The sequence below is a fragment of the Schistocerca americana genome, chromosome 1, assembly GCF_021461395.2.
Source record: "Schistocerca americana isolate TAMUIC-IGC-003095 chromosome 1, iqSchAmer2.1, whole genome shotgun sequence".
In the NCBI taxonomy this organism is placed as follows: domain Eukaryota; kingdom Metazoa; phylum Arthropoda; class Insecta; order Orthoptera; family Acrididae; genus Schistocerca; species Schistocerca americana.
Window position 1 is genome coordinate 817,555,456 of NC_060119.1, and position 21,081 is coordinate 817,576,536.

A 21,081-nucleotide genomic window follows, 5' to 3' on the forward strand; every position below is an offset into this window, starting at 1 on the left:
ATAACACTATAATGTCAACAAAAAAAAATTGTTTCCTGTGCGTATTTCTTGTACATTTGACACGTTCCACATCATAACGGCTTTTCCGTGCTATTGATCAATGGAACACGTAACTAACTAACTAATCTGTGGTGGTGTCGTGGCCTAAGTCGAACCTCTCTAATGGCAGATCAGGAACGAAAATCGCTTCAACGTCACCAAACATTTGCCAAAGTAACGAAGAGGTTTCTCCCCCTAATGAGAGGGGAATATATTCGAGTCAGCTAACAACACAGTTAACTAAAGTGCCTCAAGGATCGTCTAAATAATAACATGTCGTGTACCTGTGTAATTTTATAAACTAATAAATTATGAACTAATTGTTATATCTCGTGGTGAGATTATTTATTAACGTGCATTCTCATTTAACCTCAAGGTATAATGTGCTTTTGCGAATCCTTGGTACTTCCGAGACGTCTCATTCTTACCATCGCCCCGCCTGGCCCAAACAACCGAGACGAGTAATGTGCCCAGATTATTTTGGGTCTAGAAAGTACGGCCAGCGCAACATTTTATTTGTTTCATTCAAAATGTTTAAATTAACAAATGCCTACTAAATTCACAGTCATTTAATAAGTCTTATTTTAAGTTTTATAAAATTTTAAATGTTTCATAAATGTACGAGATCTGAAAGCCAAAGTATGAGTTGTTTATGTACTAGGAAAAAATTTCTGGGGTTGGCAACCCTGCTGCGTAAGGTACACACCTTATTATTTACAACGTCTTTGGCTACACACATATAAGTTTAATGTTTGTTTATTATTGGGAGTGAAAGCTGTTTCTGCTAGAAATTTAAGTGACGATTTTTGTACGGAGATGTATCTTCTGGGAAAGTGTTGTGAATTTATATGATTAAAGTAACTAGTTTTGTTGAGAAATTTTGGAAGAAGATGAGTTATTACGCTGTTGCGAAGGGCAGATATCCTGGAGTTTATTCTTCGTGGTAAGTACACATATATCATCGTGACAAGTAGTCGATGATAATACTGTATTTCGTCAATAAAGAGCTATGGGAATTTTCGAGGGAGGGGGACAAGAAGTTAATTATTTGGTAAGTAACTCTGTTTCACGCATTTGTGTTGTGGCGTATTGCTGAAGTGGGAAATACGGAAGCGTGTGTTTTACAACTGGTGCGTGGTGTCGTGCAGTAAATGAATTCTAGTTTTTGCGTCCAGTATTTCTGTTAGAATATATTAGATAATTGAAATTTTAGGCCGATTTGCGTGCACTTTAACTATGGCCAGGGGCACCCTACATTAATTTGAATGATCCCTATTAAAAACCTACTTAATACCGACTTTTAAATCATTTTCTTGAAAGTAAAATACCAGACTACACCATACTTGGCGCCGTTGACCATTGCCATACACAGGGGGCTTTGTTTTTTTTTGGGGGGGGGGGGAGAGGGGGGGAAGGGTGGAAAAAAAATGATTGCCACATACGGAGCACGAATAATGCCCCTACAGCCCGCCCTCCAAATCTTATGGGACAGGCGTACCGTTTCAGTATGAGAAGGTGGAACATGCAGTGGTTACTGATGAGTAATAGAAGTACCTGTTAGTGTTTGTTGTAAAATACAGCAAAACCAATTTACAGTTTTGTTAGTGGTGGGCCTGACAAGACATCTTGTCAAGCTTAACTAAATGTCTTCTCTGAAAATTTCCTGCACATACAGATCGGAAACCCACTCATAATGGAAGTATATATTAGATCTAATGGCATCAAATATACCTCACAACTTTGAGGACGTCCACATCAAAAATGTTAACAGGTGACAATGACGCAAGTGTAGCAACACTGATTACCAAAGTGCAAAGGCCAACTAAAAGATGTAGCAAGATTTAGGCCTATATGTTCAGTAAATTAGATAAAGAAATAATTGTGCCATACAGTGGTGAAATTGCCTTGATTCCCCTCCTCCCTCCTCTTCCCCCCCTCTCCACGACAGTGCCCATCCCGTTTGTAGGTGAGGCAGACATATGCAATAATTTGCTCCAATTTTAGTCCATGCTCTTGATCTATTTTTATAAAATTAATTGTTATTTATATTTTAAGACTTACTAAAGGAACTGGGTAGAAGTGCATATGTCATCTGATCTGTTTTTCTGGGTCGACAGAAGCGTCCGATCCCACGCGTTGGCTTTGACTCGTGGCGTAAGGGTGTTGTCGTGTGTGACGTTATGACGGCGCGGAGTTTGGTTTGAGTGTGGCTGTCTCCAGTTCTGTTTTATCTTATTTTATTTACTTTTCGGATCTGTTCGTTCTATCTCGTGAGTTTTTTTTTTAATTTAAAAACACTTATTACTTATTTTAATTATCTGTTTCCTCCAATTTCTGTTTTAGTTTATTATATTTATCTTTCTGATCTGTTCGTTCTATCCCATGAGATGTGTTTTTTAAAAAGACAAAAAACACTAATCAGCTACTGAAACATCTTTATCTTCTATGGGTTGCAGGGGTTACGACCCCTGGGGAGGTGGGTGGGTATTCATGCATGGCTGTCTTCACTTACACGTTGTAGCTACGCAAGGCGTCTAAATTTGTTTACATTTAGTTTGCCCCCCACCCAAAACACCACATTTCCCGCGCTTGTCCCGTTAGTGTCATTAGGCTTCTTGTGGAAAGTGTGTGTGTTTGTTTTTGTTTCCGCCATATTTGTGACGTCATGGGTCAAAGCAGACGGGCGGGATCGGACGCTTCCATATTTCCGTTTTTTTCTTCTAAAGTGTGTCTGTCCCCTTAGCTGAGGGCTCAGCACATCTGTCTGCTGTGTAGTGGACCCGGGCTCAATTTCTGGCCAGGTCAGAGATTTTTCTCCACTCGGGGACTGGGTATTGTGTTGTCTTCATCCTTGTCATCATCATCATCATCATCGACACGCAGGTCACCCAATGTGACATCAACTGAAAAGACTTGCAACTGGACACCCGAACTACCACAGGTTCAGTCTCCCGGCCATTATTGCCTTCTGAACTGTGAGTGTTAATCTCAGGAGAAACAGTGAATAATTGACATTTTAGTGTTTGTACATAGGCCTACCCAGTTACTTCATCTGAATGCACTGTTACCATTACTACTTGGTTGGTCCTACTTGTTACATAATGACTACTTTGTATCGTGTATGCTTTGAAAGAATTAGCTTCTTCATCTATTCCTCACTCAGTTCATGAAACTACGTGTGCATAAGTGTATCCAACAGTTCCTGTGTGTTCTGTGGCGACAGCATTTCCATTAATCTTCCAACAATTCTCAATAGAATTGAGATCAGGGCCGTTCTGATGTTTGAACTCTGTTTTGTGTAAGGGAAATTTTTATGTGGAACGTAAAAATCGGGATTAATTATGCTGGGAAATCATCTGCTTCATGATGGATAACATTGATCATAGGACTTACCATCGAAGCTCATCCTGCAAAATGTAACAGCAAACATTTCCAAACTAGATTCTTATTGTGGTTGTAAGCTTCATGTCAAGGATACTGATGTATACATTTGCATTAACTGTGCCACGTATTAAGTCCAGATGGCCTACTCTGTCTGTAGGAATGCATCGTCACACCATCTGTCCTGCTGGATGTTTGACTAAATGTGTATTTTATATGAAGGCAAAAATTCTTCACCTACTCTCTGACACATCAACCCTCTGCCATTGGGACCATGCAGATTAAATTTCGACTCATTGAAAAATTACTCTTTTCCATATCTCTGGCAGCCATGTCACATGTGCTTTTTGCCTATATTAGGCACTATTGTTGCATTGTTTGTCAATAAAGGCTTCTTTCTAGGTTGATGTGCAATGACTCCATCTTCCAGTAGTCAGTTTCCAACAGTTCTACTATTTAAAATGTCTGCTTGTGTCTATGTATGTGCGGATGGATATGTGTGTGTGTGTGTGCGCGAATATATACCTGTCCTTTTTTCCCCCCTAAGGTAAGTCTTTCTGCTCCCGGGATTGGAATGACTCCTTACCCTCTCCCTTAAAACCCACATCCTTTTGTCTTTCCCTCTTTCCTGATGAAGCAACCGTTTGTTGCGAAAGCTTGAATTTTGTGTGTACGTTTGTGTTCGTTTGTGTGTCTATCGACCTGCCAGCACTGTCGTTTGGTAAGTCACATCATCTTTGTTTTTAGATATATTTTTCCCACGTGGAATGTTTTCCTCTATTAAGTTCTACTATTTACTGAGATGTCACAAATTTCTTCCCAGTCTCGTTTTATTTCTATTTATGACAGGTGATAATTCATGAGAAAAAGTCTCAGTGTTCTACTACCTTATTTGACAGTAGATACCCTTGTCCAGTCTCTTCCTTTCATGCAATCAGCATTACTTTCTCCCTGTATTTTTGCAGTAGCCCAGACATTGCAGATGTGTTAAATCTTATCTGAGAGGATATCTTCTTGGACTGAGGTCAACTGAGGCATAAGCAAATATAGAAGCTGTCTTCTTTGGCATCAATTCCTCTGACACCCATCTCTGCGTTTCACTGTGTCAATTTAAAATTTCTGTATGCATATTGCTGCTTCATTGCAGCTGATGACAGTGGTAAAAAGGAGTTGGCTATTGTTTTAAAAATTTGATAGCAAGTAAAGCAATAAAGGCAGGCATATGTAACCGATGTTTTAACAGCATTGAACTGATGTAACCTGAAGCGAACAGTCACAAAAGTCAAAATTATGAAGTAATAATTGGTGATTTAATAACTAATTCCATCACTGTAATGCAGTGTAATTCCACCACTGTATCTCAGTGAGGAACTCGAACTGCCTAGCTCAGGACAGGAGTTTGTAAAGGAATTATGGATCAAATTTAAAAGAATGACCATACACTGCACAGATATGTACACAGTAAAACAATTCATGATGGGAGGTGCCTGCCGTAGTACACAGTCATTGTAAAGAAATTTTGAAAGAAACAAACTGTTGTGTAATAGGTGCAAAACAAAGTAAGGGACTATAGCTCTGGAGATTCAAAATGAAACACATTTATGTATCGAGAGAGTACGGTGACTACTTTAGCAGAATACTGTAGAAAGATCTTCCACAAAACCCAAAGAAATTCTGGTCATATGTAAAGGCTGTTAGTGGCACCAAAGTTAGTGTCCAGACACTGATGGACGAGACAGGGACCGAAATTGTGAGTTGTAAAGAAAAAGTAGAAATGCTTAACTCTTTTCAAACATTCCTTTACCAAATGGAAAATCCAGAACTATTGCCCCTATTTAATTTTTGTGCAATTTAAAAGATGAGTGAAATAGATACTAATGTTAGTGGTGTTGAGGAACAGCTGAAATTGTTAAAATGGAACAAAAGTCCATGGCCTAATGGAATCCTCCCAATATGTGGCTAAGATAGCCCCCCTCTTAACTATAGCCTATCATAGATCTGTCAAACAAAAATGTGTTCAGTAGTTGCAAGAGAGCACAACTTACACCTGTTTGTAAGTCCAGATGAACTGCTGCTTGACAAAGGGCTGATGATCTTGCTGTTTGCTCCTTAAGCTTCCAACCAACCAATCGTAAATTATTCTTCTAAGATAACATATGTACTGGAGACCATGGGGAGACTTTTGAGGAGCAGTGGGAGGTGTTGAGCTGCTGTTGTAATGTGAGTGGATGAATCCAAACAAGCCCAAAGACTTTGTCCAGACAAAGGTGCAATGTTTTACCAGAGTTATCGCGTCTGCCACTCAGCATCCAGATTTCCAATGCCATCTACATCTACATTTATACTCCGCAAGCCACCCAACGGTGTGTGGCGGAGGGCACTTTATGTGCCACTGTCATTTCCTCCCTTTCCTGTTCCGGTCGCGTATGGCTCGCGGGAAGAACGACTGTCTGAAAGCCTCCGTGCGTACTCTCTCTAATTTTACATTCGTGATCTCCTCGGGAGGTATAAGTAGGGGGAAGCAATATATTCGATGCCTCATCCGGAAACACACCCTCTGGAAACCTGGCGAGCAAGCTACACCGCGATGCAGAGCGCCTCTCTTGCAGAGTCTGCCACTTGAGTTTGTTAAACATCTCCGTAACGCTATCACGGTTACCAAATAACCCTGTGACGAAACGCGCCGCTCGTCTTTGGATCTTCTCTATCTCCTCCGTCAACCCGATCTGGTACGGATCCCACACTGATGAACAATACTCAAGTATAGGTCGAACGAGTGATTTGTAAGCCACCTCCTTTGTTGATGGACTACATTTTCTAAGGACTCTCCCAATGAATCTCAACCTGGTACCCGCCTTACCAACAATTAATTTTATATGATCATTCCACTTGAAATCGTTCTGCACGCATACTCCCAGATATTTTACAGAAGTAACTGCTACCAGTGTTTGTTCCGCTATCATATAATCATACAATAAAGGATCCTTCTTTCTATGTATTCGCAATACATTACATTTGTCTATGTTAAGGGTCAGTTGCCACTCCCTGCATCAAGTGCCTATCCGCTGCAGATCTTCCTGCATTTCGCCACAATTTTCTAATGCTGCAACTTCTCTGTATACTACAGCATCATCCGCGAAAGGCCGCATGGAACTTCCGACACTATCTACTAGGTCATTTATATATATTGTGAAAAGCAATGGTCCCATAACACTCCCCTGTGGCACGCCAGAGGTTACTTTAACGTCTGTAGACGTCTCTCCATTGATAACAACATGCTGTGTTCTGTTTGCTAAAAACTCTTCAATCCAGCCACACAGTTGGTCTGATATTCCGTAGGCTCTTACTTTGTTTATCAGGCGACAGTGCGGAACTGTATCGAACGCCTTCCGGAAGTCAAGAAAAATAGCATCTACCTGGGAGCCTGTATCTAATATTTTCTGGGTCTCATGAACAAATAAAGCGAGTTGGGTCTCACACGATCGCTGTTTCCGGAATCCATGTTGATTCCTACGTAGTAGATTCTGGGTTTCCAAAAACGACATGATACTCGAGCAAAAAACATGTTCTAAAATTCTACAACGGATTGACGTCTATAGTTTTGCGCGTCTACTCAACGACCCTTCTTGAAGACCGGGACTACCTGTGCTCTTTTCTATTCATTTGGAACCTTCCATTCCTCTAGAGACTTGCAGTACACGGCTGTTAGAAGGGGGGCAAGTTCTTTCGCGTCCTCTGTGTAGAATTGAATTGGTATCCCGTCAGGTCCAGTGGACTTTCCTCTGTTGAGTGATTCCAGTTGCTTTTCTATTCCTTGGACACTTATTTCGATGTCAGCCATTTTTTCGTTTGTGTGAGGATTTAGAGAAGGAACTGCAGTGCGGTCTTCCTCTGTGAAACAGCTTTGGAAAAAGGTGTTTAGTATTTCAGCTTTACGCGTGTCATTCTCTGTTTCAATGCCATCATCATCCCAGAGTGTCTGGATATGCTGTTTCGAGCCACTTACTGATTTCACGTAAGACCAGAACTTCCTAGGATTTTCTGTCAAGTCGGTACATAGAATTTTGCTTTCGAATTCACTGAACGCTTCACGCATAGCCCTCCTCACGCTAACTTTGACATCATTTAGCTTTTGTTTGTCTGGGAGGTTTTGGCTGCGTTTAAACTTGGAGTGAAGCTCTCTTTGCTTTCGCAGTAGTTTCCTAACTTTGTTGTTGAACCACGGTGGGTTTTTGCCGTCCCTCACTGTTTTACTCGGCACGTACCTGTCTAAAACGCATTTTACGATTGCCTTGAACTTTTTCCATAAACACTCAACATTGTCAGTGTCGGAACAGAAATTTTCATTTTGATCTGTTAGGTAGTCTGAAATCTGCCTTCTATTACTCTTGCTAAACAGATAAACCTTCCTCCCTTTTTTTATATTCCTATTAACTTCCATATTCAGGGATGCTGCAATGGCCTTATGATCACTGATTCCCTGTTCTGCACATACAGAGTCGAAAAGTTCGGGTCTGTTTGTTATCAGTAGGTCCAAGATGTTATCTCCACGAGTCGGTTCTCTGTTTAATTGCTCGAGGTAATTTTCGGATAGTGCACTCAGTATAATGTCACTCGATGCTCTGTCCCTACCACCCATCCTAAACATCTGAGTGTCCCAGTCTATATCTGGTAAATTGAAATCTCCACCTAAGACTATAACATTCTGAGAAAATTTATGTGATTGCAGAGAGGGGCAGTGGGCGACTTCCGTTCCACCAATTTTAAAGCGTGCTACTGCCTCTTCTCCATGTGGAAGGGGTATTCAGCATCCAGTACAACCTGTTGCAGCAACTGACAGGAAGAGATAAAAAAATTGTCTTTGCTCTTTTTTATCTTATTCACAGGAATAGGTTTGTAGAGCAACGCTACTTCATCTTATTCCCCCCTCCAAAGAAAAACCTTTTTATGTGATCTTTCATTCACTGAAGATTGTTGTTGATCTTAACCTGGTAGACATTTTTTCCCATAATCCCATAAGAAAAAAATATAATGGGGTTAAGTCTGAGGACCTAGCAGACTGAGCAGCTGACTCACCTCTGCCAGTCCACCTCTCAGGCTTTTCTCTATTCAGAAAGTCCCTGACAGTGAGGCTGAAATGTGGCAGGGTTCTGTCTTGGTGGAAGGTAGTTATGTATGTTAGTTGTGGGAGAGCATACTGTTCCAGCATATCTATGTATGAAATTCCAGCCACTGTTGATCATAAGGAGGAGAATGGTCTGATCACCATGTTCACATTAAGCCAACCCACACAATGACTTTTGGGATGTCCTTCCCCCATTCACATGTGACATGTAGATTTTCATTACCCCATATTTTACTGTTGTTTCTGATTACAAATCTACTAATATGAAATGTCACTTCCTCAGAGAAACGCACATTGGTGGTAGCTGTGTGACTCATCAATCCTCCTTAACATTTCTGATGCGAAGTTCATACATACAACCATTTCTTCGGGTATTATTGTGTGAATCATTTGAATCTTGTGTGCTCTTAGAAGCAGCTTTTTGTGCAACACATCATGCCCTGTTGAACGTGGAATCTGTAACTGCAAGGTAGCAGCTTGAACACATTTACGGGGGCTTCGTTGAAATGCTTCTCTAATGCAATCAGCATTGTTTTGGTAGGTCTGTGGATTTCCAGGAGATCTTACTTGTAACAGACTGCCTTTAGTTCTCAGAACCGTTTTTCCTCATAAGTGGTTGTTGTCCATATTGAGTTCTAAAATGTCATTGTATGGATGTAACAGGTTGCAAGTCTCCCATCTGCAAAACACATTGAACCCGCTCTTCCCTTGTTACTATTTTAACTGCATGTAACAAATTCAAATGATATGAGTAACCTTTCCAACCACGCAAAACAAAACTTCCAGAGTTTCTCTTTGTGTCAGACAGTAGTATAATATACATAGGTGATTCAGAGTGAGAGGAATCCCATCAGCTGTTGTGTCATTATCTGTGAAAATGTCTTCAGAATTTGCCTTTTCAGTGTCGGAGTTTTATTCAGTACTGATCTGCATGTGATCCTGAAAGCACCGGAGCAGAGAAGATACCATCATAGATAAAAGAGATTTATTTTGTCCCAGTTACTTCAGTGCATTACAGCTTCAATAACATTGTACCCAGCAGGCAAATGTTTACATACCAATATCCTTAACATTGGTTTGCTGCAGAATTCTTAAACATATTCTGAGTTTTAATATAATAAATTTCTTTGAGACAGAAAAACTTCTGTCCACAAATCTACATCTGCACAGCTACTCTGCAAATCACACTTAAGTACCTGGCAGAGGGTTCATTGAGCCACCTTCACAATGATTCTCTGTTATTCCACTCTCGAACAGCATGGAGAAAAAACGAACACCTGTATCTTTCTGGGCGAGCTGTGATTGCCCTTATTTTATTATGACGATTGTTGCTCCCTATGTAGGCTGGTGTCAACAAAATATTTTCGCATTCACAGGAGAAAGTTGGTGATTGAAATTTCATGAAAAGATCGTGCAGTGAGAAACACCTTTGTTTTAATGATGTTCAGCCAAATCCTGTATCACGTCAGTAACATTGTCCCTCCCCTATTTCACGATAATACAATACGTGCTGCCCTTCTGTGAACTTTCTCGATGTACTTTGTTAATCCTATCTGGTAAGGGTCCCACATCGTGCAGCAGTACTGTGAAAGAAGACGGACAAGCGTAGTGGAGGCAGTCTCTTTACTGGATCTGTTGCATCTTCTAAGTGTTTTGCCAGTAAAACGGTCTTTGGTTCACCTTCCCCACAATGTTTTCGGTGTGTTCTTTCCAATTTAAATTGTCTGTGATCGTAATTTCTAGGTATTTAGTTGAATTTGTGGCCTTCAGATTTGATTGATTTATTGTGTAACTGAAGTTTAATGGATTCCTTTTGGCACTCAAGTGAATGGCCTCACACTTTTCATTATTTATGGTCAGTTGCCAATTTTTTGCACCATACAGCTATCTAATCTAAATTATTATACAGTTGTTTTTGATCTTCTGGTGACTTCATTAGGTGATAAATGAGAGCATCATCTGCAAACAACCGAGATGGCTGCTTGTATTGTCTCCTAAATCATTTAAATAGATAAGGAACAACAGAGGGTGTACAACACAACCTTGGAGAGTGCCAGAAATCACTTCTGTTTTACTCAGTGACTTTTCGTCAATTACTGTGAATTGTGACCTCATTGACTGGAAATCATGAATCCAGCTGCATAACTGAGATAATATTTCATAAGCATACAATTTGATTACAATCCACATGTGAAGTATGGTGTCAAAATCCTTCTGGAGATCTAGAAATACGGAATCAATCATCATAGATTTAGAAAGCAACACTTGCTTAAAACTCAGTTTGCCCTTTTCTCATGTGATGTCCTGTGAACCATAGATGAAGGGCAACAGGCAGTCCATATTCCTAGATCCCTGGAAGCACTTGATGCATTCCCCCACTGCAGACTGTTAACAAACGTCTGAGCATATGGATTATAAGAATGGCTCGAAGTTTCTTTGTCCTTGACAGTGAGTGTTCATCAGAGACAAGGATATCCTCAAGAGTGCCCCAGGGAAGTGTGATAGGACTGCTCATCTTCTCTATGTACATAAATGATCTGACTGACAGGGTGAGCAGCAATCTGCAAATGTATATTGATGATGTTGTGGCATATAGGAAGGTGTCGTTACTGAGTGAGTGTAGGAGAATACAAGATGACTTGACAAAATTTCTATTGGTGTGATGAATGGCAGCTTGCTCTCAATTTAGAAAAAAGGTAAGTGAATGCCTTGCAGAAGGAAAAAACAATTCTGGAATATTTGAATACAGCATTAGTAGTGTGCTATCTGATACAGTCATGTCAAATGAACCTCTTGGTATAACCTTGAAAAGGCATATGAAATTGAATGAGCACATAAGGCCAGTAGTAGGGGACAAGAATGGTTGATTCAGTTTATTGGGAGAATTTTATGGAAATGCAGCTTATGTGCAATGGAGATCACACACAGAACACTAGTGCAATCCTTTCTTTAGTACTGCTCAAGTGTCGGGAATCCCCATGACGTTGAATTTAAGGAAGGAATCAAAAGCAATTCAGAGGTGTACTGCTATATTTATTACCGATAGGATTGATAAACATGCAGCTATTACGGAGATCCTGTGTGACCTCACATGGGAATCCTGGGAGGGAAGAAAACATGCTTTTTGTGAAATGCTATTAAGAAAATTCAGAGAATTGGCATTTAAAGCTGACTGCAGAATGATTCTGCTGCTATTAACATACATTTTGCATAAAGATCACAAAGATAAGAGAAATTAAGGCTTATATGGAGGCATATAGACACTCGTTTTTCCCTTGCTGTATTTTCCAGTGGAACAGGAATTGAAATGACTAGTAGTGGTATAAAATGCCATCTGCCACGCACCATATGGTGGCTTGCGGAGTATGTATGTAGATGTAGATGAAATGTATCATTTCTCCGGGTACACGGTCAAATATAAATCGGGGGAAACAAGCAAGTTGACATAGTAGCCATGGGCTCCTGCAAGAAACACAGTGTGATAGTGTTACATACCTCTGTGTGCTCAAACCAAACAATGGAAACTCCAGGTAGGAATATCAACACTGTGGGAGAAGATAGATTGCTACGTACTGTGAAGAAGACATGTTAAATTGCAAAAAGGCACAATTTAGGCACAAAGCTTTCAGCCACAGCCTTCATCAGCAAAAAAAGAAAGGCACAGAAGCAAGCACACCTCATGCACCCATGACAGCCAACTCTGGCAGCTCAGGTCAGACTGCAAATATCACATTGGGTGGAAGCAGCAACCTTTGGAGGGGGTGGAGAATGGGAAGGGATAGTAGTGTAAGGGGGCGGGGGGAGGGAATGCTGTCTGGTGGAGTGTGCAGGGACTAGAATGCCATCAGGTGCAGTGCCAGGAGGTTGTGGTACAGGGAGGTGGGGAAAGAAGGGGGAGGAGGTGATAGGACAGAGGGAGTGGAAATTGTTGGGTGGAGGGTGTGGGCAGTGTGTGTTACTGTAGGTCAGGCTGAGATTATGGGAGAGGGGAATGTGTTGTAAGGATAACTCTCATCTGCACAGTTCAGAAAAGCTGATGATGGAGGGGAGGATCCAGATGACTTGGGTAGTGAAGCAGCCATTGAAATCGAGAAGTTGTGTTCAGCTGCATGTTGTGCCACAGGGTGGGCTACTTTCCTCATGGCCCAGTTGCGGTAGCGGTTCATCCTGGTGAACAGCTGTTTGATACTCAATCCAATATAAACAGCTGTGCAATGATTGCAGCAGAGCTAGTAAATGACATGGCTGCTTTCACAGGTGGCCTGAGCCCTGTTGGTGTAGGATAAACTTGTGACAGGTCTGGAATAGGAAGTGCTAGATGGGTGGATTGGGCAGGGCTTGCACCTGGGTCTTCCTTGTGCCAAGGGGTTATGAGTGAGAGTGGCTTAGGGATGGACAAGGATGTTGTGGAGGTTGGGTGGGGAATGGAACACCACTGTAGGGTGGGTGGGAGGGATCTCTGCTAAGATGTTGCTCATTTCAGGGCATCACGATAGGTAATCAAAGCTCTGGCAAAGGATGTGATTCAGTTGTTCCAGTCTTGAGCTGGTACTGGGTGATGAAGGGAGCACCCCTTTGTGGCTAGTTCTTGGGGGTGGTGGGAGGATTGGGGGTGTGAGGGGAAATGGCATGGTAGATCTGTTTGCAGACTAGATCGTAGGTATAGAGCCTACCTGTGAAGGGTGTGCTGAGACCCTCAGCATTCTGAGTAAAGAAAATCTTGTCATTGCAGGTACACCGTCCCTAGGTGGATGGGCTGTATGGGAGGGAATTTTTGGTGTGAAAGGGATGACAGCTGTAAAAATTCAGATACTGTTGGTGATTGGTGGGTTCAATGTGGATAGAGGTGTGGATGAAACGTCAGAGAGGATGTGGTCAACATCTAGGAAGGTGGCACGCTGGGTTGATGAGGACCATGTGAAATGGATGGGAGAGGAGGTGTTGAGGTTGTGAAGGAATTGAAGATAGTGGCTTCATCCTGAGTCCATATCATGAAGATATCATTAATGAACCTCAAACAGGTTAGGGTTTTGGCATTTTGGGGGGCTAGGGAGGTCTCACTAGATGGTCCACAAACAGATTGGCATAGGGCATCATCATGCAACAGTACCTAACAGTTACTGATAAATGTGGTTGCTGTTCTAAGTAGCAGTCGCATACGAGCAGACAAGTTGCATCTCTATCTGTGGTTACTCATACTTTAGGTACTGGGGCTGTGCACGGCTCAGTGTAAAAAGAATAGCTCAATGTAGTCATAGGTTTGAGTCGCATACATTTGCATTCATGCCCTGCAGGTAATTCACTGCAGATAATGTCCTGTAGCTGTGATCTTGCAGTTAAATCGTCTGTGTGTTGGCTAGAATTCAGTGTTAATAAAACACAGAAATATAAAATAAAAGATCAGTGAGCAATTTAATAAAAAGAGTTCTATTCAAAAGTCTGTAATTGATGAAGATGACAGAGAATTATGTTATAAAACATTTATTCAAGACAGGACATCTCAAATAAATGGAAAGTGGTCCTATGATATTCAGTTAAAATACAGACAGAAAATACCCGTATCAAATGACGCAAACTTAAGTTGAGAAGGCTGGTAGCAAATCCCCAAACTAAATAGTCAGCAAAGACTCACAAAAATCAAGTCCAATTTGTGATCACAGTGCATTAAACATTCACCAGCTGAAAATAGTTCAGAGTTCAGTATGAAGATTCACAAATTAATATGCATGATACAATGAACATAAACACGTACTTTGTCTGTCCTCAGTTCCTTAACACAACTGGAATAAGTTAGTCTTATTCTGGGGCACATTCAGACCTCTTGAAATATGAAGTCGCTTCAGAAGTTGAAGTAACGGCCATTCACTGCCCAGAGTCAAACACCTATACAACTGAATCGTGCAGCTCTGCCTTCTTCAAGAACTTGGACATAAAGTGTCCAGAATTGCTCCTTGAGCTCTTCACTTGAGAATTCCCAGACTCCACTTGAAACCTGTCGTGTTCCACAACTGTCTGCTTTTCCATTGTCTGAAGGCCGCTTCCACCAAAAATACATTGTCCTTAATCTCTACAGACATGATTTGATTCAAGTTGAACACTTCTCAGGTTAAACTAATGTATTACAACAATATTTAATAAAGAAATTTTATAAATGCTCAGTCACATTCAGAACAATAACAATAAATATAAATAAAGATTTGCCTATAAATAAACAAGCCAGTATTCGTGCACAAATGTGCTCACAATAAATGACTGCAGATTGTCGTTAAATATGGTTTAAACAATTATTTAGGCTTGCTTGTCAGAAGTGTCTTTTGGTTCTTTTTTCCCTGTCAACTAATACATGCAACTGGCCACTTTTAAATTAGCACTGTGTTTTTTTTTAAATAGCAATTGCAGTCAACATTTAAATAAAGTTGCTGACTAAATAGCAAACTGTTGATTAGATAAAAACACAAGTATGACAAAATGTGAGGTATTGATGCTGAGTTCATAAGCTGTGTAAATATGGAGAATATGATGTTCTGACAAACATTGACGTAATGAAAAAGATATAAAAGAGTTTTAAATCAGTGAATAAAATAGAGTTAAATACTTAGCTTTCAGGGATGATAGCTGTAGTGTAATGTTATCATCTGAGATATCGTTTGTCGAAAGCGCATGAAGCGATTGAAAGTTGTTAATTCTAAGGTTTATTGTGAAAAAGTTTATTCATGGTGAACTGTTAGATTCTGCAGTTTTAAAGATACTCGAAAACTGTTGCCATTGGCTGTGCCTCATTTTTCTGAGATTGCAGGCGTATTCAGATTTGCGCTAGTATTTGACTGTGAGTTATTGTTGAATCTCAAAGATCTGTAACTGAGCCATCTTTAAGAATCTCTGACACTCCACCATTTCTTGGAGCATCTCTTGCACAAAGCCCATCTGAGTAACAGCCGTCCAAATTCCCAGCTTCGGGATTTTCCCCATTTCAGGCAATGCTGCTAGTCTTTGTACCTGGATTCATTTGTACCGGTCACCTAGCCAGGAGCCGGAACTGCCGTGGCGTGCCCTGAGACCTGGGCCCACTAGCGTTCAGCCATACAACAAATACATTTTACCTCATACCGATACTGGGTGGCCAATTAGTTCACCTAAATATGTGTAATGGTACAGTTGCCATGTAAGTGCTGTGGATTTGTTTGCATATCTTCCCTTCAAAGGAGAAGTAATTGCAGGTTAGGATGAAGTTAGTAAGATGTATGAGGAAAGAGATAGTGGGTTTGGAGTGTGAAGGATGTTGGGAACAGTAGTGTTCAGTAGTAGTATGACTGTGGGCATGTGAGGGATGTTGATGTATAGGAAGGTGGTGTCAACAGTAACAGGTAGGGGTCCAGGAGGTAAAGGGATGGGAATGTTGGAGAGTATGTGAAGGAAGTGGTTGGTATCTTTGTTGTGGGAGTCTAGATTTTGGGCAATTGGTTGGAAGTGTTGCCCAGTGAGGGCTGAAATTCTTTCAGTGGGAGCATAATAACCAGCTACAATTGGGGTGGGTGTAGGATCGTAGGATTTGTGGAGCATGAAGGTGAGTGTGCAGTGTCTCATAAGTGTGAGGAGGAAATGGATTCAGGGTAGAGGTTCTGGGAACATCCTGAGGCTATAAGCAGGCACTGGAGGTTTTTTGGACTTGTGGGTGGGATCATTCGGACAGAGTTTGTAGGTGGAACACTGAGACAGTTGACAGAGATCTTCCGCTAGGTAGTCGCTGCTATTCATAGTGACAATGGTGGAAACTTTTTTTGCAGGAAGGATGATCAGATCAGTTTCTGTTTTGAGGCTGTCTGTGGCTGTTCTTTCTTCCGCTGAAAGGCTGGTGTTCTTAGGAAGGGACATGGAGAAGGATGATGAGGCAAAATTGGAGATAAGGAATTCCTGGGTGGTAACCAGTGACTGGTTTAATGGAAGGGAGAGAGGATCACAATTGGATGGTGGTATGAACTGTTAGAGGCAGAGCTCAGTGTTGTCTTAAGGTGAGTTTTGGTTGTAGGGATTGGCAGCAAAGAAGTGCTTCCATAGCGGGGATCGGAAGAAGGAGAGCATGTTTTTGAAAAGTCTGGTATGGTTAAATTTGGGTATGAGGCCATTGGATAGGACTGAAACTTGTGTGTTCCTGAGGGTTTTTGGTGGAAAGGTTAACAACAGTGTTATGGGAAAGTTTCAGTTCTGGATTAGGTAGAATGTTGGTATGGAGTTTTGGGAGATGTGACAAGTTGAAAAGATCAGCTAGGCAGAGTTTTAAGGAGGAGCACTGAGGGGTAGGACAGTGTGGATAGTGGCACCCAGAGACAGCACTAATATGTCAGCAGGTTAAAGTTGTTCAGTTGTTGGTAAACAAGCAACTCATTTTGGTGTAGTTACACATATCACTTGAATTATTCATTCATTCTTTGCATCGAGCAATCAAATGAAAACAGTCTGTTCAGTCGGTTGGACTACTCATTCATTGTTTTTAGTGAAATCAGTATGTTGAAGCAATCAAATGAAAACAATTGAGTCATTTGGTTGTAGTTTTACCTGTCTGGTGGGTGGGAATTTATTTTTTCAAGTGAAAACAGTCAGTGAGAGCAACTGAATGAAAATATTTGACACCATTGTAGCTATGTATATTGACTGAATTATTCATTCTTTCTTTTCAAGTGAAAGCAGTCAGTAGTTTTTCTGTCAGTTGAACCATGTATACATTTTTTTAACTGAAGCCATTCTTTAGCGTTTTAGCTGACTGAGCTATCCATTCATGCTTCTGAGTGAAACCAGACTGCGATACTTTAATTTGTTCAACTAAAGCAATGCTGCATTATACTGATAGAGGGAGGATCCCCAGGGATAAATGAAGAGGGGGTATGCCAAAGTTAAAATAAGCAGTATACATGTTCATTTAATTATGTACTGAATGGAGTAATTTTTATTTTCATCATTTAAAACTGATTCATTTATTGTTGTGGATTGAATTGTTCCAGGTGCCATTAATGCATAACTAATTAAGCTGACCTATCTCTGGGATAGGACTGTCATCACTTAAGTTGCAGACTCCAGACAAAAACTTCGAAAACCCCAGACATCTGAATCGAATTGGTTTATTTTCCCAGACGTAAGCAGTCTGTAGATGATAAGTTGGCCGATGGCCATGATGTTCCGCGGGGAGTGGGGACATGAGGGGGGGAATGTTTCCTTGCTTGTGCTTCAGTGCTGACGAAGCCAGTTGGCGCACATGCCTCCATTCGACTAGCATATATACACTACACATGAGAGAAACAAGGATTTGTGAAAGCACATTATAGAGACATTGATATTCTAATGTAGTTCTAATTTACAGTAAGGAATTTGAATGTAAATGAAGTCAGTTTTATATAGCTCAAAGAGTAGAAGGCAAATGATATTTAAGATATTCAGTTGTCTGGTGAGTGGGGCATTGTCACGGTGCATGTGCATATGATTGCCCATAGTCGTTGGCTTCTTGTTGTCTCAGTAAAAAAAGTGTGGAAAATACAGGGTGTTCCAAAATGGTATTTATAGTTTTGATCACATGTATTTCAGAATGGTGATAGGTAGAAAAGTGCGGTTTGCAGCATAATGTTTGTACACACCAACTGCTTAAGAGAGTTCAACATGTTAAGATGACCATGTTTTCTAGATCCAAATTCAGGACACATTAAAAAAATTTAATATTGCAAAATAATTCTTAATTGAATGTAATAAATGCAACTATCACATTAATTTGTTACAAAAAGCACATTGCTTTTAAGATGGAGTGCGAGCAGGTGTACAGTATTTATCAGTGCTGTGAATTTTCTTCAGCATGTCTGTATTCGTCAACAGCATATGAAAACATTCAACTCAAGTTTCATCATAATTCACTTTAGTCACTAACATTCCTTTTGTAGTTTCCACAAGAAACTGTGTTTTGTCACTACTCCATACATTACTGGTTTGGCAAACAGCATGCCAATACAGCTGAAAAATCATTTCATAAGTGTTAAATCTGGTACAAATAGAGGTTCCAAATTACTTTTGAAAAAAATTCAGGACAGAGGTAGAAAAATTGTGACTGTCACAAAAAATGGGGAGGGGTTGCGGATGGTAACTGTAAATGTGTGTGCCATCTGTAGCACACAGTATAACTTAGCAATGTTCCAGTTCTATGTCCGGCCTAGGGAGTCCTCATTAAAGTGTGCTGCTGCAGCTCGGATGCAAGCTCACCAGTCACGCAAGTCCTGCCCAAAGAAAAAGAAGTGATGGGGTTCTGCAGGACCTGTGTGTCAGATCTGGTATGTACCAACCATTCCACACACTGTGCCACTGGAGGGTAGCCACTTACTAACGAACCTGGGGTGGGGTGGGGGGGGGGGGGGGGGAACTGCTTTATATGCTCATGAACATTACGCTGCTAACTGCATCTATCTACCTATTCATATTTGTAAAATATATGTGATCGAAGTTATAAAGATAATTTTGGAAAATACTGTGTGTGTATAGGAGAGCAGCCAAGCATTTTAATATGCTAAATTGAAGTAAGTATATGGCTCAGTCCTCATTAAATGAATTTTTACTAAGGTTTATTACAATGTATTTATTTCCAACCAACCAAATTTCTCCAGACACGCAAAAAGGTCTGGGTTTACCCAGTACAGTTGTATCAAAATCCCTACAGAATACCTTTGGATGCTCTCAAAACTTAGGACCAATCCAGGGAAATATAGAAGTATTGAGTTGGGAAAGAAAGGTATCCATAATGGTTCCATTAAGGCAGTGGTTCCCAACTGGGGTGTGATTACACCTTGATGGCTAAAATCAGATTTTCTGAGGGGGTAAAAACGAAAACGGTTTGATTGTGCTTCAGTTGTGGAGCTATCTTTTTTTAATAGATGGTATTGATTACGAAAACGGTTTGATTATGCTTCATTTGTGGAACTATCTTTTTTTAAAAGATAATATTGATTATATATAAGTTATCAAAAATTACTTTTTCTCAATCACTAGCATTAATGCATGGCACTATGAGATGGAGGTTACAGGCTTATCACATACTCCACCAAGTACACACATACTTTGTGCTTACTGCCATACATCCATGACTGTAAAAACGAAACATAGGAGTCTACACCTAATAAATGCTAGATATTTGATGAAAATGTATTCTCAGAGTTGTAGATATTTCATGCAGCAGACCAGAAATTGCTTCATTACTCACTTTGAAACAGGTAAATGAAGTAATTGACAGCATGACACAACAGTAACTACATAAGGGCTACTATAATGCTTACACAGGATTATTATTATTGTGGCCAGACATAAAGGATTAAAACCCTGAAGTCTTTCATTTTATGCCAGTGCAAAAGTAGAGAATTCAACAATTACGTGATTTACAAAGAGTAAGTATAGTGCACACATTTGAACTATGTTGATTTGAAATGGGGTTGTACGTGAAACAGTTGCCGCTGGGATCAGAGTAGTGCAGAGGAAGCATGTTTTGTACAAGTGTCTACACTCATTGTGGATGGTTAGCTTTCTTGTCTGAGAGGGAACTGTAGTAGCAGCCACAATGCACTGGGAACTGCTTCATCATTCATCGTATTAAAAAACAACACACACACACACACACACACACACACACACACACACACACACACAAACAGGAAAGATATGTGGTATTAAAGGTTTATATATGTGAAAGTAGATGGTTGGCTATAACAGCTAAATAAAAACACGGGACTGAATGGATTTGGAACTTGATTTATAATCTGTAGTAATTGAGAAACACTCAGATATAAAAGAGGTTGTTGGACACTAGCAGTATCAGTCACCTCATTGACTCATTAGTCAGTGACTTAATAAAACACAAAAACTAACTATAATTCATCTTTTGCTATTTTAGAAGTAAATGTGCTCAGAGATTATTTTCCATTCTAATTAGGGGCTAAGATGGGTGATGGGGCGGAGGGGAGTGGGGGGTTTGGATGGGAATACTACTACCCAATATTTGATTGCACTCAGGGGTAATAGTCTATGAAAGGTTAGGAACCACAGCATTAAGGATATATGAAGAAGAAAGGAACCTTAACTCGTTTTAGTGACAGTTGGCATTCCATTTTATAGGCAGTGTGTGATTATCTCCACAAATGCAATATCATTTGAATATTCAGCCATTTATATGTGTGGAAGGTTAACTATTTTGTACAGAAAATTATGACTCCGGCTGCATTTGCACACTCCATATTTTCAATTCTACAGATAGTGTCATAACTATTACAAATTCACAAGCAAAAATTTTCAGGACTGTATGGATTATGAATTGTATGAGGCTAGGAGAGATTATTCGTCTGTTTTAAAAGCATGTTATATTTGAAAAGTTTTTCCTATTTAAATGGTTATTTTCTGCTTTTGAGGCTTGTATGTGTGAAATTTTTGAATTGATTTTAAACATTTTGATGAGATTGTAACAGAGCCATGTGGTAAGCTTCAGGTTATTTCAGTTTATGAGTCAACCAATATATTGCTTC

At 40.3% G+C, this 21,081-nt stretch overlaps 1 protein-coding gene across 2 annotated transcripts in view; it reads left to right on the plus strand.

Annotated features, from left to right (window-relative positions):
• The first annotated feature begins 740 nt into the window (after positions 1-740).
• The window catches only part of LOC124612975 (ribonuclease H1-like), a 152,247-nt gene continuing 131,906 nt past the window's right edge, over positions 741-21,081 (plus strand). For both annotated transcript variants that reach the window (XR_006979588.1, XM_047141507.1), the window contains exon 1: positions 741-982. Coding sequence is in view for 1 of the 2 variants with exons in the window: in XM_047141507.1 (XP_046997463.1) it covers positions 888-982 (95 nt within the window). In the remaining variant the exon portion in view is untranslated. The remainder of the gene's footprint in view (positions 983-21,081) is intronic.